The 12115-nt window shown below is 35.4% G+C and overlaps 1 protein-coding gene across 1 annotated transcript in view; it reads left to right on the top strand.

Moving 5' to 3' along the window:
• The window catches only part of sl (small wing phospholipase C gamma 1), a 602812-nt gene that overhangs the window by 336236 nt on the left and 254461 nt on the right, over nucleotides 1-12115 (top strand). The window contains exons 14-15 of the mRNA XM_090377657.1: nucleotides 3246-3430; nucleotides 11880-12049. Coding sequence (XP_090233783.1) covers nucleotides 3246-3430; nucleotides 11880-12049 — 355 coding nt within the window. The remainder of the gene's footprint in view (nucleotides 1-3245; nucleotides 3431-11879; nucleotides 12050-12115) is intronic.

The following is a 12115-nucleotide window of genomic DNA, read 5'->3' as shown; positions in this document are numbered from 1 at the left end:
TGAGTTCTAAGTTGTATGGTCAGTGAATGCTGACTGTTTGTGGCATGTATTCAAATTGGTTTGGAAGAGATAGGAAGAATTATAGAAGAACAGTGCCCATGAAAGTATCTGTAGAAAAGGCATGCAGCAGAAACAATGCTTAGTAAGCTAGATGTGGAGATACTTTGTAAGAGATTGGTCATTAATTAACCTAACTGCCCTTTTTGAGTGGAATCTAGAAGCCTGAGAGAGACGTTATGGGGACACTGCCCTAGATGTGAAAACAATATTCCAGGGCAGATTTGAGATTTGTACAGAGTGAGTAGTTGTATAAAAGAAGAGTAATGCATGAAAAGTTCTAATACCTTTCATGTTTGAGGCTTTCGTAAAAATGATAAATATAACAAACTAATGCACATCCTAAAAGAATTTTTATTGTGGCATTCCAGCTCTCCCCAAAGTAGGCATGAAGTTCTATTAGCCAGAGTATGTAGAGAATACATGTGCCTTAAACAGCTCTGTTTACTCTCAGGCAAAAAAAAATTCACCCCATTGCACTATGCAGTACTGATTTCATAGTGAAACATATCGTATTGAACTGCACATTTTATCAGAATGAACAACAGCAGAATATTTTCTGGTCTGAATTAGAAATACGAGAAACTATTACACTTATTTATATCATTGGAGCTGATGCACATTTATATGAACTCGTATTTTCTAAAATTTCTTAGTGCAATACACTTAACCTCTCTAATATAGAAAAATTGCATCAGGTATAATCTGGCAGGCACAATATGGTCATATTGCCTTTGTTCCAATGAATGAGTATGTTTGATATAACATACCCATATCAAAATTGCTTCTTTAATCTTTGAATCCCTTATTTTCTCCAGAAGAGAAGTAATGCTTACAGGCCACTTGTAATTACTCTCTTTACCGTAGATTCCCTTTTGTGAATAGAAGAGAGACACTTGCACATCTCCAATCTATAGGGATTTCCCCTGAATTCAAGGATGCACTCATAATTATGGCTAAAGATTTACTTACCTCTTTTGTTGCTACTGTTTTTAATATAATTGGATAGATTCTCAGCCCAAGTGCCTTTTTTACTTTTATTTTCATCAATTTCTCTTCCATTTTCTTTGTTATCACAAACTTATTTAGCTTCCAGTTAGAATTTGGTATATATATATATGGTATCCCTATCAGTAAGAACTTTATACATGAATATAGATGCAAAATATTTATTCAGTTTTTCAGAAACTTGTACGCGATCATTAATAGTTATGTCTTTCGTATGCAGTGGGCCAATGTTGTTCACCACTTTATTTCTTGTGTTAATATAAGCAAAGAATTCTTTGCATTCTTAGCCAAGGAGCTCCCATAATCTGCCTCAGCTTACCAAACCCCCTTTAGTGGCTTTATAGCAGACTAGTTTGTACTTACCATAGGTTTCTGTGCCCCCTCCCCAATAATTTATAGTCATCTCATGTAATTTTATACTCTTTCACTAGTCTTATCAATTCATTTAATAACCATTTAGGTCTGAACATTGAACAATATCTCTTAATTGGCATTAAAATGCTTAGGCGCGTCCAATATTACATTCATAAATAATTCCCATTTAGAATTTGTACTCGTAATTGTTATTTTCATCAGTTGGTCTCACTCAAGAGTATAAAACTGTCTTAGACCATTGTAGCCACCTTTACAAAACCAAAATCCATGCCCTTCATCCTTGAATGCAGTTATATCTTTAAATAAATCTCACATTGATACACTATGATCAGTGCTGCCTAGTGGTTCCTTTATATAGAGATTCTTAATGCATGAACAGTCATTGCTGATAATCAGATCAAGTAAACATTCTCTTGTTACTTCTCTAACATGCTGCTATAAAAAAGAGGCATCCAATAAATCCAGAATATTTCTGCTATTGTGGGAGTAACCAGCCATCAATTTACAGTTAATATCTGGAAAGTTAAAATCCTCGATTATATGATATTCTGATTTGCTGACCCACTCTATTTGCCTGTATAGTTGTTCATTATACTCATCACAGTCATTAACCTACCCTTACTTATCTCGTTTTGGTTTTTCTAATGCTTGTGTCACACCAAACTGACTCAACATTACACAGGCCACCCATGTGAACTTGGTGTACTGCCTAAGATTCTGTCTGCTTCCAAACCAAGAGCATCCCCCCCCCCATCTTGTACTGTATTCTTTCGGTACACATTGTACTCCCCATATTCAAATTTTGCTTCCCCTCTGTGTGAATGGCACCATTTTCTGATAACCTAAGGAGGTCATTTGATGACTTAACCAATACTTTAAATTCATCGGATTTATTTACTGCTCCTAGAATTAAGGCATATTGATTGATTTTAAGGCAAACTGATTGATTAATAAGGCTCTATTGTTTACACATTTCATTGCTGAAGTTACATAATGATGAAATTCCATACTATTGGATAATGTGTTATTTTGAGGCAGTAGCCATTAGCATGAAAGCTGATAAATTTCAGTTCCATTTATTGTCATTTGCAATTGTTAATTTTTATATATGTTTATGGAAAGCATGAACAACAGAGAACAACATTTTAAAGATATGTTAAAAAACTTTTCTCTTGCCTTGTTAATATCCACTTTATTTACAATGCTGCATTTCAGTAAAGAAATTGCTCTCAAAAACAGAAGTTATTTTAAATAAAACCTGAATGGTCACTTTGTTTTCTTTGTTTTTTATTTATTAGATCAATAAACACCATCAAATAACATTTCTTTTTCCAGAATAATTGCCAATGGTAAGAGCAGTTCACACCTCTGTTCTTGTGTATGTGTACACGAGAAGCAATTTGACATCGCATCAACCTTGCAACTGGGAACATGAGATTTATTACATTCACTGTCATAGAAAAATAAAAATAAATGAGATTTTGAATTGTAGTGATTTATTTCAGATTGCTACATTTAGTATTTCATACTCCTTATGCATGGAGTTTAAAGTTGCAGATGGAAGGAGATGGAAACACTAAGTGAGCTACAAATCACTAACAATTTTAATCATACTGTTATTGTGTACCTGGAGTTGAGAGTGTTAAGCAGCTACAATGTTTTTGTTTCATTTAATTCATGAATTGCAAAGTTCAATACATTTAATATCCCCCCCCCCCGTTTTTTCATCACCTATGATCATTATATTGACATTTTTTTTTTGACAAAATAATAATCTTTTTTCCTCTTTTTTACCTCCATTTTAGCAGGAGAAATAGATATAAGTAATGCTGTTAAGAATGGAATCCTGTATCTTGAAGATCCTGTAGATAGAGAATGGCGACCTCATTTTTTTATGCTTACCCAAAATAAAATGTATTATGCAGAAGAACAGCAAAACCAAGAAGAAGAAGATGAAGGTGAAGTTGATAGAAGTGTTCAACAAAGAGAGGTAAATTAGGGCTACTATATTATTACTTCATTTAACTTTGATTCTATTCATCAGGGATGTGTATTTAGTCCTTTCACTAGAGAATTTCTAATCAAATTTAATGAAAAATACTTGTTTCTCTAAAGTACTCGTTTGTATTTCCCATTTGAAGCTTTTGCATATGAGTGAGTTGTATTTTGCACTTAAAAGGTATATTTTGAAGAATGTCAATCCTGTCAAATCATTGCTACATTCAAGAAGAGCATTTGTACTCACATGCACTCATGGGTGTGCACACACATATATACACACACACACATTTCACAAAAAAAAAAAAAAAAAAAAAAAAAGCAGCTCTGATCCAATTCAAAATAAAGTTCTTAGCATATTTTAGGAATATTTGTAACAGATTTTCAGGTTGATGGGGTGACTTATTTTGGTATAAATCATGAATTATTACTATACATTTTAGTGACTCATTTTGTGAATCAAATATAGCTTGATTAAGCGACACACTCCCAGTGGCAAAGTATATTGTTACTTATTTTCAACATTACCATTCAGGGGTCACTGTTTCAGGCAGTTATGGACATAATTGCATAATTGATTATGGATTTTTGATAATCAAATGGAAAGGTATAATCAGAGTGGAGGGGAGAGAGATTAGCCATGTGGTATATAAGGCAATGCAGGCTTTAAGCTTTAGCTTTGACAACATAGTTCAATTCCAAATCAAAATCTCATCTTGCTTGTCTACTGCTGTGGCTGACTACAGTTGTTGTGCCAACAATAAGTGCTACATCCCTGTGCTTGCTTGCACATCACACAATTTTCAGTGATTGCTTAACAGAACAGAACATTACCATGACTTTATTTTTTTTTAATTATAAAATAAATAATGCCCTTTTCACTCTCAAAATTATGAAAGTGGGAGGACTTCCTTGTCCTCTCCTGTTTTTGTGGATGGCAAGATTTCAAGTGCCTAGTAAATTCTTAATTCCCACGACAGAACAAACTCTTTACCATGAGTGCGTTGGTATTTTGCTACCTTTAAACAATTGTCATCTCCAAAAATTAGTGAATGGAAGCCGGTCGTGTTCACAAGCCATTCAATCGACTTTTTTTATTTATTTATTTGAAATTGCTGTTTTTGTATAACTTGATTTAAATCTATTAGTATAGTCTTTTTTGTGATTTTCTGATTAATTTTGTGCATTTATTCGTTATTTGGCCTTGTAATTGTATAGGAAACCACAGTCGATTCTGCCAACATTGTATTGACAGTAGCATACGAATCTGCTGGCGTTTTTCATATCAGTATGGCAGATACTGGAAGTTTCTACATAACTTGTATCAGTGTAAACAGTGTCAGCAGAGGATTATAAACTATAAATTATAGCACTGCTTATGTGTTTTAATATTTTAACTTGTTGCATAGACGTAACGTACAACAATAATAATATTAATAGAGCTTTTAGAATCGGTGATTTGGCATAGATAGCTGGTGTGAGAGTTTGAACCATGTGGGTGGCAATAGATATTTAAATTTATTATCTATTAAAAATACTTCGCTTTTTACAAACGTAACTTTTTAATTTAGTACATACAACTTAAACTTAATAGGAGGCATGAAATTAATATAACATAATTTGGAAGGAGATAAAACTCTATACTGAAATATAGTATTATTACTGCATTGGGATAGAAGTTTAGTGTAATATTTTTAATTGTATTAAAATTGAATTGAAATCATGCCTCAGAGAGCAGCAAAGCAAAAGGCCGAAGGTAGTGGGAGTGCTGTGGCTCAGGGAGAACTGAGGGGGATGATTTTCCTCCGAATCACAGCCTTTTGAAATGTACTGCTTGTTTGATGTGTGTGGAGTAATCAGGAATGAGACATGATATTGCCAAGGGGAGTGTGTGTGCGTGCGTGCGGTGCGTGCGTGCGTGTGTGCTCGATGTAAGGAAATGAGGCACAAACTCAGCATTGTTATGAGCCTTTGAGAGCTTAAAGAACAAGGTAGTGTCCCCAAAGGACTTAAATTTAGGGCCCATCAAGCTCTAAGCTGCCCACACCAACGCCAGAGCTTGCACTTGAACATCAGGCAACAGCGAAAATCCCCAAGGCAGAATGCTCCACAGGAACTAGTTGTTGTCTATGACTCTATTGTCAGGGAAACGGGGAATATATTGTGTAAAAAAGATAGGTGGAACACGACCAGGGTATTTGATGAAATTGAGATGCTGGTCAAAACATCAAAGATATTGTTGGGATATCAGGGAAGTGGTTTCCCACAGATAAGGAATGCAGAATTGGAATTTGGGGAGTACAATGTGTACAGGAAGGAAAGACAGGATAGGAAGGAATTATGCTATTAGTTAAGAAACACACAAAATCTAAGGAAGGGCATCCAGTTGGCATGGGAGGATAATGCAGTGTTGAGTCAGTTTGCTGTGACATGAGCACTGGGAAAGCAAAATTGAGAGTAGGAGTATGTTATAGGTCTAATGACTCTGATGAGTGCAAAGAACAATTGTGCAGAGAAGTAGAGTGGGCCAGTAAATCAGAATGAATGTCTTGTAATGGGGGATTTTAACTTTCCAGATATTGACTGGAACTTGTGGGTTGGTCACTCGCATGCCAGCAAGACATTTGTTGATTTATTGGAGGACTGTTTACTACAGCAGCATGTTTAGGAGGCAAACAGGGGGAGTAATACTCTTGAATTTGATTATCAGTAGTGATTCTTCATGCATTAAAAATCTGCTGATAAAGGAGCCACTAGGTGGCAGTGATCACAGTGTGCTGATTTGGAATTTACTCAGAGGTAACTACCATCAGTGGTAAAGGGAAAGGTTTTTGTAGTAGAAGTGACTACAGAGGTATGAGACATTTTTTAAAGTTTATACAGCGGGACCAACTAATGATCTTAACAAAAGCAAATTCTAAATGGGAAGCATTCAAAGAATTAATTATAGAAGCTACTAGGCTTTTCATAGCAACCAAGAAATAGTGTTCAAGGTTTAGGAATATATGGATGTCACATGAACTAATGAGACTCGTGGCATAGAAGAAAAATGCATGCGACACAGAAGCCTATGGAAGATATAATCTGGTCTGTAATCAAGTCACAAAGGAGGTTAGGCAGGCAAAGGCAGATTATGAGATATCTTTGGCAAAGGATGCAAAGAAAAACAGCAAAGAGTTCTTGTGTAAACTTTAGAAGGAAGGGGATGAATCAGATTGGTACACTTGACATCAATGGTTCGACTGATGTTTATCCTGCTCAATTAGCTAACAAACTGAGTGAGTATTTTGCATCTACATTTAGACATGAGGAATTATTCAGGGAGGAGAATACCAGTGGTGTATTAAAGTACGGAGTGATTTAAATGATTTTTTAATAACTGAGAGCAAAGTGGAGGAGAAACTGTTGAATATATACATAAAAAAGGCACCTGGGATGGATGGGATCTATCCAGTTATATTAATAGAGGTGGCAAAGGAAGTAAGCAAATTCTTAGCCATAATTATGAGAGCTTCCTTAGACTCAGGGGAGGTAGCCATTGACTGGAGATGTGCAAATGTGAGCCCAATCCACAAAGGAGGATCAAAGGGTTACACAAGTAATCACAGACCTGTTAGTTTAACTTATATTCTGGGTAAATTAATGGAGAAACTGGTTAAAGAAGCACTGCAGGATCATCTATACAACACTTCGGTTATAGTTTGGGCACAGTGTGGGTTTGTAAAGGGGACCAATTTGACTGGATACTATGATGTGGTCACAAAGGAACTGGATACAAAAAATAATTTTGATATATACTTGGATCTTGGGAAAGCTTTGATACTGTTGCACATGGAAGACTACTGTACAAAGTGGGGCTGTATGGCATTAAAGACAAAATATTGCGATGGATAAAGGGATAGTTGAGTGGGAGAAGACAGAAAGTGGTAATCAATGGACACTACTCTTTGTGGACTAAGGTTTTTAGTGGAGTCCGCCAAGGTTCAGTGTTGTGCCCATTGTCATTTTCTGTATTTATTAATGATATTGATGAAGGTATATCAGGCTTCATGTCTAAGTTTGCAGATGACACGAAGGTTGGCAGGGTTGTTAATGACTCAAATGACAGTATGCTGCTGCAGCAGGATCTAGAAAAGTTGAGCAGTTGGGCTGAGATGTGGCAACTGAAGTTTAATGTTGACAAATGTAAGGTACTGCATATGAGTAGCAGTAACCCCAGAGTAACATATCAACTGTGTTGTACTACACTCAAGGTGGTAGAGAATGAAAAGGACCTGGGGGTAATTGTGAAGTCAGATATGAAGTTTACCGAGAAGTGCAGACAGTCTTCAAGAGTAGCTCATGGTGTCTTGTCAATGATATACAGGAATTTTTCTAGCAGGGATAAGAAGGTGATTATCCCATTGTATGAGGCAATTGTCGGGCCACACCTTGAGTACTGTATACAGGTCTGGAGGCCTCATTTAGGAAGGATGTGGAGCTTCTGGAATGTGTACAGAGAAGGGCAACAAGATTAGTGAATGGAACAAAGGGTTGCTCTTACAAAGAAAGCCTTAAGATTTGCAAATTAACAGTGTCTGGTGTCTAGGCACCTGCGAGGTGAACTGATTGAGGTGTATGAAGCCTTGAATGGTTTGAGCAAGCTCAGTGCTGATGAGATTCTGCCTTTTGCCCAGAATAATTGCCTGAGGGGGCATAAATTAAAATTGAGGAAAGACAGTTGTATAGAATAGATGTGCGAAAGTTTGCTTTTAGCCAGCGTGCGGTTGATGGCTGGAAAAAACTTCCATCTGCTGTAGAAGTTGACAGCTTAAATAAATTTAGAATTAGACAAAATTTTGGAGTGAATGGGAATATTTTTTTTTTTTTTTTGGCTGATGCTGTATAAGCTTGCTTTCTTGCATCATATGCCTCTACCAATGCTAAGTTGATCTGCCATTTATTTAAAAGAGGAAACACTTCTATGACATCCTGTTTCAGTGCTTGTTGCTCCCTCTTTAGAGAGCAGGTGGTTTTTAGGTAACATCATCCATTTTTAATCCACTGTAGGATGAAGGCCTCTCCGGCAACTTTCCATTTCCTTCTGTTTTGTGCAATGGCCATCCATTTACTACCCACAATCTCATGAATTTCATCTATCCATCTCTGTCGTTGCCTTCCAGGTTTTCTTCTAGCTCCTCTTGGTTACCATTCTGTTATTTTCTTAGTCCATCTGTCATCATGTCTTCAAGCTATGTGTCCTGCCCAAGACCATTTCAGTTCTTTAGTTTTGATAAGAATGTCCTTTACTTGAGTTTGCTGCCTAATCCACATGTTTCTCTTCTTATTCAACAGTCTGATTCCTAATATAATTCATTCCATTCTTTGCTGTCTAGTTTTCAGCTTCACTTCCATTCTTTTGGTGAGTGCCCAAGTTTTGCTTCCATAAGTCACTGGAAACATTGGTTTCCAGTGACTCCCCAGTGGGAGTATACATTGGTTCATTGTTTTACGTTTCGGACAAATTGAGATATTGTTCCTCAGTACGTGACTATATTTCCTGAATGCTATCCATCCAAAATTTATTCTTCCCTTGACTTCCAGCCATTTATCATTATTACAGCCATTGACTTGTCCCAGATAAGTATTTCAATTACTGCTCTTTCAATCATTATATCCCTTTCTGTGGCATACTTCTTCATTCATCATTACTTTTGTTTTAGCCATATTCACCTTTAGTCCAAAATTCTTACTAACTCTGAATAACTGATTAAGATTTTCCTCTAATTCTTTTGGATCGTGGCTTATGACCACAATGTCATCTGCAAATCGTTGATGGTTTAGGTACTCTCCATTCACATTGACCTCTTTCTGCGACCAGTCTAATCTTCTGAAAGCTTCCTCAAGGGCAGCTGTAAACAACTTCAGAGATATTGTGTCTCCTTGTTGAACTACTTTCTCAATTTTAAATTTCCTATTGTCTTTGTCTAGTCTAATAAAGGAGGTAGCATTCTCATACATTTTCTTCAAACTCCTAATATGTGGGGTATCTATGCCTTGTCTTTCCAGTGCCCAAAACATTGCCTTATGCTGTATGGAGTCAAATGCCATTTCATAATCCACAAATGCCAGGCATAATGGTGTTTTATATTCATTTGCTTTCTCCATTAGCTGTGATATTACGTGAAGGTGATCCATAGTTCAGAATCCTGTCTTAAAGTCAGCTTGCTCTTTCTTTTGATTCTCATCAAGTATTCTTTTCTAATATGTTAGTAATGATCTGTGTGAACAACTTGTAAATGTGGGATAACAGGCTAATTGGTCTATAATTTCCAATTTTTGATTTATCTCCTTTCTTATGCAGCAAAACTATGATTGCATTATTCCACTCCTTAGGCAACACACCTTTCTAATGCATTTTGCAAAGAGTCTTGCCAGTTTTTGTGTTGTTTCTTTCTCCCAATTTTAACAACTCTACAGTAACTTCATCTTCCTCTGGGACTTTCTGATTCTTCATTTTCTTTGTTGCATGTTCTACCTCATCGGGAAGGATATCAGGTGTGTCTTATGTGTTACTGATTTGGGATCCATCTTCTGCACTGCTGGCATCATTCCCTCGCTCCTTGTATAATTTTATATATGACCTGGTCTTGGCACATTATAGCCTTAGTAGCTAATGTGCCAATAAAATCAAAACCAACCAACCTTGTATAATTCTCTATAGTAATCTGCTATTATAAGTACACCATCACTATTCTTCAGTTTCAGTATCATTTGTCTTTCTGTATTACTGCTCATGGCTGCTGATTTAAGTCCTTTGTTTTCCTGTAATGCTTGTTCTACTTTTCTTGTATTATATCTTCTTATGTCCTTTCTGAGTCTCTTTCTAATCACTTTGCATAACTCAGTATACTCAATTTTCTCCTTGTCATTGTTTATCTTGCTCTTCATTTTTCATCTTCAGCTCATCATTACAAATGTTTCTTGACTAATTTTTTCTTCTGTGGATTTCTTTTTACTTATAGGTTTCTTGAATTTTATCACTTTCAGAAAGTTGTAGTATTCCTCATCGATATCTTGGTCCTGAGCAGTCTGCAGAAGCTCAAACTTGTTCTTGAGTTCCAGTACATACTGCTTTTCTCCTCTTCTGTTATCTCAAAGACCTTCGTATTATTTACTAGAGTCAGTTTTTTCCTTTCTTTTCTTACATCTATATCAAGTATGTACTTGCCATTCTGTGATCACTTTCAACATTTTCAACTATTTAATTAGTGGGGGATTGTTACCATCCTTGTTCAGAATGGTAACAATCCCCCCTAATGAAACAGTGATATAGTACTGAATATGTTTGACACCAACTACCATGCTGCAATTTATAGATTAGTGCAATGCCAGGTAACTCTTGGTAAAGGCAAAATTTGTTCTTCTGTGGGCATTTACTAAGACGTTTGAGTCCTACTTTTCATATTCCTATTATTCTTACTGTATGCAATGCTGTTAAAAATATCACAAAGAAAATTGTAACATTTACAGGAAAGTATAAATTAATTAAAAAGGAACTGTCTATAATGATAAAGGGGCCTTTCATTATATAAGAAGAAGAAAGGTGATAAGAATTTGCTGTTTTTTAAGGGGTATGGCTTTTGAAGATTGTTGTTTTTTATTTATTTTAAATAAGATAATTAAAAACCTTAACTGGAATTCAAATGTTTTTTGCAAATAAAAAAAAAAAGGAAATTTTTCTATTTATATTAAGAATTGTTTATTTTTTAATTTAATGAAACATCTGAATAAAAGTTATGTTTTAATAACTTTGATGCAGATGTTTTAATTAGGATAGTACTTTATTACACCGGATGTCTTAAACACCACAATTTAGCTCTTTCTTCGGATGCTGCTGAATGTAAATTTTACTATGATTGATTTTATTCAACCTTATTCCTTCCTTTCCTTTTCTCTCTTGCCAACAGACATACACCATAGGCTCTGAGATTGATATATGTGCACTTTTCAAAAATACACAGGTAGAGGCATTAGGATATTTATTCATAGCTTGCTTGTGGGAATGATATGCTGCTACGATTTCCAGTCAGTACTGGTATATCCCAAAAGTCTGATAATCAGCTTCTGGAAAAGAAAGATAGATTTTGCAACATTTCACTTCACAGTCAGAAAGAATGACATAAACTCACAGTTGATCTCCACTTCTGTTTAACTTAGAGATACTCCATTAGTATGTTCTTACAATGGAATTTTCAGGACACATTTTTTTAAAACAGTAGTGAAACAAGTTACATGTACCACGTTCATGTTTTCATCCATTAGAATGGAATTGATTTACATCTGTTCTAATTCTAATTGTTTTAGTTTATTTGAGATTGATTTTAAGCAACTCTCCTTTTACAATTTTCACATTCTCATAAAGATTTTGATTTTTAATTATCAAAATATTCTATTTTAAGGGTGTTCCAAATGATGAATTACATTTTGGAGAAAAGTGGTTCCATGGCAAACTTCCAGGTGGCAGGGTTACAGCTGAAGATCTTCTTCGTGAATATTCTTATCTAGGAGATGGAACTTTTCTTGTTCGAGAAAGTGATACATTTGTGGGTGACTACTCATTATCCTTTTGGTGAGTTTCCTTCATAATATTTTATAACACACTGTAATATAAAAAAAATAAATAAATAAAATAAAA

This window comes from Mastigoproctus giganteus, chromosome 7 (genome assembly GCF_048544385.1).
Source record: "Mastigoproctus giganteus isolate SK-2022 chromosome 7, ASM4854438v1, whole genome shotgun sequence".
NCBI classification, from domain to species: Eukaryota; Metazoa; Arthropoda; class Arachnida; order Uropygi; family Thelyphonidae; genus Mastigoproctus; species Mastigoproctus giganteus.
This window is presented reverse-complemented; position numbering and strand designations above follow the sequence as displayed.